This window comes from Periplaneta americana, chromosome 16 (genome assembly GCF_040183065.1).
Source record: "Periplaneta americana isolate PAMFEO1 chromosome 16, P.americana_PAMFEO1_priV1, whole genome shotgun sequence".
NCBI classification, from domain to species: Eukaryota; Metazoa; Arthropoda; class Insecta; order Blattodea; family Blattidae; genus Periplaneta; species Periplaneta americana.
This window is the reverse complement of record NC_091132.1, coordinates 6,156,213-6,165,844: the sequence shown is the minus strand read 5'-3', so window position 1 is coordinate 6,165,844 and position 9,632 is coordinate 6,156,213. Positions and strand designations below refer to the sequence as shown.

The following is a 9,632-nucleotide window of genomic DNA, read 5'->3' as shown; positions in this document are numbered from 1 at the left end:
TCGACCATATTGATTTTTTCCGGCATTGTTGATATGAATTTGCGGGAATGTGCTTTGTGAAAGGCTGGAAGATGACGGTGAATTGATGTTAATTTGTGTGTTTTTTTCGACTGAGTTTAATATTGTCTAATCTCTCGCTAGCTGTATTTCGATTGCATATCCGAGAATAATCGATACTTGCGCTTTCATATTGCTACAATGGTATTTTCTGATTGGTGGAAAACCTGAACTTTAATGAATAGGTGACTTTAATGAGGTCCATTAAAGGGCTGCTACCAGGTGTATAATTACTACATTTCGGCATGGTCGAGCATAAAATAATTTAATACACAAACACAGCTATTACATGAAATGCTCAATAAGATTTTTGTAGCTTTATTCCCTTCAGCTCTAAAAAACAATAACAAAAATGCATGTTGCCAGGCGACGATAGAAAACAAAAGATGCGAAAACAAATGAGTGAAGTGTATAAACAACTGAATGCTCCTTCATAGGCTGTGTTGAGGGATGACATTGATCAGTAAACAGGAGACGGCGGTCGGCGTGCAATTTCGTACTTCAGAAAGCGCCGCTGATCGAGGACCACCTGCACGATCACGACTTGCGCACGCCTGCAGCTGCGATCGTGTCTTCCGTGCGACATGTGATGGCCTCAATCGTGTGAATTAGCGTGTGCGAACGCAGTGATAAGCAAAAACTACCTCTGGAATAGGTTCGCCAAATGGTGTCAATTATCCACCATGCGAGTAACGTCACATATTTTGAGTGTCCTCCGTCAAGTGGTAGTTTCCAGCTAGAGACCCGGATTCGATTCTCGACATATGATCGAAATTTTATTTTGCTCCATTTCGGACTTGGAATGTGTCCTTATTTTTGTGGCCGTGCTCTTTGGTTTAAAAGACGACAATGCTTACGACGTCACCAACGCCGGACAACGTCGTCCTCCTGTATATTGGCGAGAATATCCCCCACCTTTCCACTACGATTAGATTAAATAAAATGAAGTGCACGATCAGACTCACCGGTAGGTCGAGTAAGGTCCCGAGGGTATCCAGCGCCGCACCTCGGCGAAGTTTGCAGAATTCAACAAATTCGTCATCTGTTGCCGTCTTCTCTCGTAGCAATCTGCAAGAAAAGTAACATATGAAATATAAAACACAATTACTACTGACCGAGCGAGATGGCTCAGACGGTAGCGTTTGAGATTCGTATGCGGAAGATCCCGAGCTCAAACCCCGTGGTCGACCAATCTGACTGGGATTTTTTATGGTTTCCCTCAGTCACAAAGGAAAATTAATATTCATCATCATCATCATCATCCTTCACGAATTAGACCTCTGTAGACCTGTTTCGGCCCCATCTAGCAATCTTCTTAAAGGTCTTCCTGGTCGACGATGTCCTCTAGGTTTATACTGCATCATAATTTTTGGGATTCTTGAATTTTCCATTCTTCTTACATGATCTAGCCAATTGAATTTGTATCTGCTGATTTTTTCTTCTACTGACTCTACTTCTAATTGTTCTAAAATTTCTTCATTCCTTTTTCGGTCTAAAAGAGTATATCCTCTGTCCTCCTGAAAAATTTCATTTCCGTTGCTTTGATTCTGTTCACGTCTTTTTTCTTTAATGTCCAAATCTCGCTTCCGTATAAAAGGGAGGGTAATGCTAGTGTATTATATATTTTTATTCTTGTAGATTTTTGTACTAATTTAGCTTTTAGGGTATTGTTTATTATTCCTAGAATTTGTGTAAATTTGGTAATTTTCTTGTTCACATCTTGTTCATTTTGATAAGATATTTCACAACCCAGATAATTGAAATTTTGCACTTGTTCGAGGCATTGGTTATTGTGTATTATCTTACTTCTGACTGGGTCTTGTCCTAAAAATGCCATTACTTTTGATTTTTGTGCTGAAATTTCCATCCCAAAATCTTTTAATATTTTATTTAATGTATACAATCCTCTTTGTAAAATATTCTCTGAATTGGAAATTATGACTTGATCATCGGCATAGAGTAAGGTATTTAATGTTAGAGCACTGGTTATTTTGATTCCTGATGTGTAGATTTGGTTCCATTTTAAAATAATTTCATTTATATAAATATTAAATAAAGTTGGTGATAGTGGACAACCTTGCCGAACTCCATTATTAACTAATTTTCTTTCGGATATACAGTTATTTATTTTGACACTTCAAGCCTCAAACAAGCAGTATAAGGACAGAAAATTTGATGACAATCCAGAGCAAGTCAACGGTTAAACGAAATTGGAAAAACAAAATTAATATTATAGGAGAAAAATTCGCTCCGGCGCCGGGGATCGAACTCGGGTCCTTGGTTCTACGTACCAAGCGCTCTCACCATTGAGCTATGCCGAAGTTCAATCCACAGCATCGGACCGAACCCCTCTCCTCCAGTGTTTTTTCCCCTTTGTGGTCTGACTCCAAGTTGGGCATATATGTTGACATTTTATATTAACTGAACTGCCATTATAAAAGGAGCGCACTCAATTGAGTGACTTGGTGACCGCGATTCTACAGTAATAGGCCTATGCACTGTTGCTCGAAGAATCTACGTAAAGATTATTATTGATTGGTCCTACAGAATACATTTGTTGTGGTAGTTAATATTAATATTAATGGAGAAAAATTCGCTCCGGCGCCGGGGAACGAACCCGGGTCCTTGGCAGTTCACTTAATAAACAACATACATGCCCAAGTCCACACCTGTGGAGTAACGGTCAGCGCGTCTGGCTGCGAAACCAGGTAACCCGGGTTCGATTCCCGGTCGGGGCAGGTTACCTGGTTGAGGTTCTTTCCGGGGTTTTCCCTCAATCCAATACGAGCAAATGCTAGGTAGCTTTCGGTGCTGGACCCCGGACTCATTTCACCGGCATTATCACATTCGTTTTAGTCAGACGCTAAATAACCTAGATGTTGATACAGCGTCATAAAATAACTCAATAAAAAATACATACCCAACTTGGAGTCAGGCCACAAAGGGAAAAACACTGCAGGAGAGAGGTTCGGTCAGGTGCTGTGCATTGAACTTCGGCGTAGCTCAATGGTGAGAGCGCTTAGTACATAGAACCAGGTTCGATCCCCGGAGTCAGAGCGAATTTTTATCCTCTAATATTAATTGTAACCACAACAGATGTATTCTGTAGGACCAAAACATAATAATCTTTACGTGCAGAGGCAAATGACGGATTGAAAATTTATATACCAAGATTCATCACAGCTACAATCACCAATATCATAGACATTAAGCATAATCTATAATCAGTTACATGTCAGTGTATTTTTTTTTAATAAACTTTGTCATATGTAATCATGAAAACTTTGTAACTAATTCAACAGTTGATAACAAAAATGACTTTCATACTCCATCGACAAGTCTATCGTCCTATCAAAAGGGAGTGCGTTATATAGCAGTAAAAATGTTTAATAGCTTCCCTATGGATATAAAAAGTCAAATTCAAAACATTAAATTATTTACGGAACAATTAAAGAAGTACCTAATTTCTCACGTCTTCTATTGTGTAGGTGAATTCATGACATTCAACAACGCTTCATGAAAATTTCTGTCTTGTATTAAGTATCGATACTAACCCCTTGTGTTGTGCTAGTAGACTATATTGTAAAACTCACCCTAGTACAGGGACATCATTTTATTTTTACTAACATTTTTAATATTAACCTGGCTATACCTTTGGATCAACGCCGTTTGCTACCCCCTCCCACGACTGGAGTTCGATGATACTGGCGTAATATACAAACAAATCACTTTACTAGGTATAGGAGGGAAGAAAAGTAGTTCATCCATTTACGTAAACTAGGAAATATCGCGGTTTTGAGTTTGATAATTTTCATTAGATTTTTGTTTAAATCAAAATACAGTACAGTATTAACAATGAGTGTTTTTACTCACGAACTGAGCTGTCCATGTGGACGTATTCATTATGCAGTGTATATTATACTGTCTACAGCACATTAGCGTACAATATAGAGAATGAAGTTAAATTTAAAAATAATCATAATATGGATATTTAAACACATTTTTTAATGTTCGTTCATTTCGATACAGGCTCCAGTTCTAATGTGCCTATTATCGCACTATAGACTATTGTACCTAATCCCAATTACCAGTTTCGTCCTTCGTACTAGTAACTCATGTTGAAATAATTCTGTACCTACTCTATAAAAGAGTATCTTACGCACTGTAAATTCAATCTTCACTTCTGCCCGATCCGAAAAGATAAAATTACTCAGACATGCTATTTACTGTCCGTCCAAGTGGTTATGTCGCAGGGTCGTAGAAAGGGGGGATATCACGTGACAGTTAATTACTTAACGAGGCCCTTTTATTTAAGTTATTTTTAAACAGTTGTATAATATTACGTAGACGTCCAATTCCTAACAGACATTAATGTTCCCAGAAAAGAGCTAAGACAGCCCAGCCACTAGCTGGCGAATAAAAGCTGGTGGGGGAAACCAGGATACGACGTAGGCAAATGGACGATAGTAGACTGCCTGTGCGAAAATGATTCAATATTGAAAGCTCTTTCGTCACTGGAAAACGCGAACATATTTTTGGAACGTACTGTTTACTATGACCGTAAGGCTACTATGACTGTATATGCGGTCTTGGATCTGTGTGGAGGAGGTTGAGCTTCATTAGTAGAAGGGGTGGGAGTGAAGTACATTCAAAAACTCAGGTACAATAAAAATTGAAGTAAAAATAAAATGATGTCGCTGTATATATTTCAACTAGACTGTGTTATTAAGACTTTGTAGCACTATTAAGAGCTTTTTCCTTCTTGTTCCATATTCCAGCTGTGAAGCAATGTAGGAATACCATGGAATGTAAATAAATACAATACAATACAATACAAATCACCTACAACACACAATAGAAACAAGAACTCAACATAGTTAAAACGGTCTACAGGTATACATACAGATCCTTAAAAACGCTATATGATGACAGATGTGTGTGTGTCCAATGCCTACCCACTTCACTTGTGTAATCCGGGTTCCGCATACTGCGGATAGAAAGCAGGACTGTGACCCCATTTACAAGTTGCACACCACTTCGGAGGGCCACGCTGTACATGATGCGTGTCTGTGAAGAGTTATGTCGTGTACTAGGGTGAGTGTATGTGTAATTGTAGTGTAGGAAATGGGTGAGGATGACGATGAAGATGAGGAAGGGAGAAAGGGAAACCCGGTGCCGGCACGTAGCCTACTCCTGTCGAATAGCACCAAGGGGCCGCCAGGCTTAAGGTCCCCATCCGACGGTCGAATCACTATCAACAGTGACATATGCCTTCCCTTCATATGCACTGCGGAGAGATTTGGGATTTAACCCATATTGGTGCACAATTTAATGATTGTAAGTTGTGCACCGCCATCTCTTCTAGCCCCGTTGGGAATCGAACCCGGATCGGCTAATCTGGAGGCAGACGCTCTACCACAGTGTTAACTGGACTGACCACAAATGTTAAAGTGTGTATAAATAAACCTGAAAGAAAAAATGCCACTGGTTTTAAACTTTTCCTTTAATATAAAAATTGATTTTTTTTTATCCATGTTGAATCTTTCGTACACTACTTTTAACACTTGAATATAAATAATTGATTAAATGGCGATCTTACTCGTGTTAATTGTGTAAGCATGTGCGGCTTACAGCTGTTTCGGTGCTACTTGACACCATCCTCACAGCCTTCTGTGTCTCGGCACCATCTCAACTTCGCTGCCTGTTGTGTGGGTGCGTTCGTGTGATGAAGAGTTGTGTCAAATAGTGTTTGTGTGTTCTGAAATTGATCTGTGTGTTGAGAATTTGATTGGGGAGTGTTTTAATGTGTATATTTCATATTGTTCTAGTGTGTTGAGTTTTTGGTTTTTGGGTTGTATGTGTAGGATTTCCATGTCTGTATTTATGTTATTGTAAGTGTGCTTAGCATTAGTTATGTGTTCGGCATATGTAGATGTATTGTGTCCTCTGGTTATTGCTTTAATGTGTTCTTTGTATCGAGTTTGGAATGATCTGCCTGTCTGTCCAATGTAGAAACTATCGCAACTATTGCATATGAGTTTGTATACGCCTGTGTGGTTGTATTTATTTGTTTGTGTGTTGAGATGTATTTGTAGTGTGTTTTCTGTTCTGTATGCTATGTTGTATTTCTGTTTTCTGAATGAGGATGCGATCTTGTGTGTGTTTTTGTTTTCGTATGTCAGTGAGATGTATTTCTATTTATTGTTTTCAAGTTCCAGTGTGTATTGTAGGCTCTGAGGATGGTGTCGAATAGCACCGAAACAGCTGTAAGCCGCACATGCTTACATAATTAACACGAGTAAGATCGCCATTTAATCAATTATTTTTTTTAAATTGAAACACATGTAGAGTATTCCACATTAAGAAAAAAAAAACATTGGTTTTATGGGCCTTGCCTAGTACATTTTAGAAGCTATGTGGTAGATAGCCGTTTCTATGGCAACTGATCATTTAGGCCCGATTGTATAAAGCTTTTAATCTTAGATCAGAGGTTAAATTGATCCTTGTTTCAGCTGAACTTGGAATTTTGTGTTGTATAAAGTCTAAGCTGAGATTAATTTGTCTCAAACCAAAGTCAGCTTCGACTGAAGAAATTTCTCCGATTAAGTTAGATGATCCAAGTTCAGTTATTTCTTTTCTATTCGAAATATACGAGTGACAGATTGTGCAAATAAAATATCCATTATTATTAATATTAATAGATATGTTAGGTACATTTATATATATTTCTTTCAATTTCCTGCCTTAATACACAAACATTCTTATGTTTTATAAGGCTCTATCGTGTTCAGCAGTATCAAATAACATAACCTATAATTATATTATGTTTATAACAACCATTAATTATTAATGGATATGATAGGTAAATTCATAAATGTTCAATTAATTGTATTACTAAACGAAATTGTCGTTTTATAAAGCTTTATTATGTTTAGCAGTATCAAACACCATAACATGATAACAACTTGCAGAACAGTCAACCTTCTTCTCATTGTCCGCCATTATTTACATTGCAAAAAAAAAAAACAACAGTGTCTCCAACAGAGTGTAATACGGAAAGTCGCCAAAAAGTAGTTGTAAAGTCGCTAGATTTCTCATTATCAACAAAGAAAGATTAAATTTTGTCGCTATGGGGTGTTAAAAAGGTCACTAAATCCCTATTTAAACAATATAAAAGTTAAAAGAAATTGTTGTTGAAAAAGAGTTAAAGTCGCTAGATTGGCAACACTGAACAAACCTGTATAACATGGTCCGCGCATCACGTATTTCACCTGTTTATGCGATGTTGCCAAATCCTTTTCACGTGAACTTAGATTGCATTTGAACCAAGATAATTTGATCGCAGAAAAGTTTTATACAATAGAAGAAGAGTCTGAACTCGGTTCACTTTCCGATTTCCGATCAAAGTTGATCTTTAGTCAGGGAGTTTTATACAATTGGGCCTTAATGGAATAGCCCGTATGCTCAATGTTTTTTTCTTAACATAGATTGGGAAGTTTTTATACAGATTTTGAATTGATACCTTGTGAAGTAACGTAATTTACTTGTTCATACAAATTAACGGAGGTTTTCGTGACTGAAAAATGTAGTTAAGACTAAAGCAGCTGCTATTTCGCTTAAGAAACGTCTTCCTAATTGTATTTCCACGCACTCTCGTTTTGATCTGTAGTGTGTCTGTAGTAATAAATGCAGCACCACTGAAGACGCTTTCCTTTCTTTGAAAGTCGCTTTAATAGGTTACTGAGGTTAGGGTTCTGTTAGGACAGGTAGAAATTTTTAAACGTAATTAAAGTCAGAATAACTGAATCAGGTCTAAACGTTGTTTGAGGGCCCTCATAAATAAGGTGGCAGGAACGTAATTAAAGGGGATCCCACCCTCCGGAAGGTGAGAACTAAGGATTGTTTACGATGAGTCCCTTCGTCCTGTTTCGTAAGTTACGTTCAGAAACAGAAGCTGTCTCGTTAACTGCAGTGGAATTATCGTTCAAGCTTCGATCCCGACCCGTTCAACTAAATAACACAGCTTCCAATTAGTCATGAACGGATTTATGTTAATTGCCCAGTACGGTAGCAACAATAGTCTTATATTATCCAAGCGATGAAGTATTACGTATTTCACTGTAAGGCACGTCAGCTACTTTCTAGGTTAGGTAAGTACCAAGCCACTCTCATGAATCTCACGCCTGGAAAATATTCTCATTCCAAATATGAAGTCACTGATTCCAGGAACCTCCCACACTATAAAGAGTGGTCCACAATAAACCTGGAACCAGAACAAGAACGAGAATTGCAAACGGAGGACGTAAATATGAAGAACGAAAACGGCTATGCATATCGATATATATTTCAATAACGATCCTCACAAGTGATACCAACAAGGCACTACCTATGAGGCAACTAATTCAGGAGATAATGGATAGGGCGGCTAATTAGTTGTTATAGGTGAAAATTGGTCGTCTCACCACTACGCATTATGGGGTTCCACAAGGCTCAATAATTGGTCATCTACTATTTTTAATAGCAATAAATGACCTTCCAGAATTCATTAAAGCAATAACAATTATGTATGCAGATGACACTACTTTCCTATGTTCTTGCTCTGTCTAAATCAATTACATGCTCTCAACAACGACACTCTATCACAGATGGCTTTATGGTTTGAATGTAATGGTTTCTTGCTTAATCAAGAAAAAACTGTCAACATAGCTTTCAGCCTAAATTATCTAATAAATAAGGACAACTACACAAAATTTCTAGGACTTTTTATAGACTCCAGTTTAACATGGGATAAGCACATCGAATACATATGCACAAAGCTATCAAGAGTTTTATATTTGTTAAAGAAATTAACGACTTGCGTTTCTCAAAATTATTTAAGATGTGCCTACTTTTCTTTCTTTCAGTCGATAATCCGATATGCCCTAATTTTCTGGGGAAATGGAACCAAAATTGGAAGCGTCTTGATTTTACAAAAGAAAGCCATTAGAATTTTATGTAAATCAAACTATCTGGAACATTGTCGGCCACTTTTCAGACAATCACGGATTTTAACAATCATAAATTTGTGTATATATGATCTAGTACTTTACACTCGACAAAATATCGACAATTACTCATTAGTGGCCAATATGCATGATCATGAAATTAGAAATAGTGAACAAATTAATATTCCATATTGTAGATTACATAAGAGCAACACAAACTTTTTAATTATGGGGATGAAATTATACAATAAGTAGACATAGGATTTTTAGGCACTAAAAATTGCAGTTTTAGGCGCCTAAAATAAGCTCAAAATTTGTAAAATTAGGCTCTATTTTAATGAAAATAGGCATTTTAGGCACATCAAGGTATCATACTTATTTCTTTCACTGAAATTTTTAGTTATACACTAAAATACGCACAAAAAAGTATGTTTAAACATTAAAAAAGAATACTATATTATATTTATAAACAGAGCTGCACAAATTTAATATATTGAAACTAATGAAATAATGATTATTGATATCAAGATTACTCATTTTATGTTATTGAAATTCAGTTCCATGCTCAGACTTTATTATAATTATCTGCAC

At 37.0% G+C, this 9,632-nt stretch overlaps 1 protein-coding gene across 1 annotated transcript in view; it reads right to left on the bottom strand.

Annotated features, from left to right (window-relative positions):
* Positions 1 to 594: 594 nt before the first annotated feature.
* LOC138716496 (uncharacterized) overlaps positions 595 to 9,632 on the bottom strand; it is a 299,515-nt gene continuing 290,477 nt past the window's right edge. The window contains exons 6-7 of the mRNA XM_069849639.1: positions 973 to 1,125; positions 595 to 703 (exon numbers count right to left, since the gene is read on the bottom strand). Coding sequence (XP_069705740.1) covers positions 595 to 703; positions 973 to 1,125 — 262 coding nt within the window. The remainder of the gene's footprint in view (positions 704 to 972; positions 1,126 to 9,632) is intronic.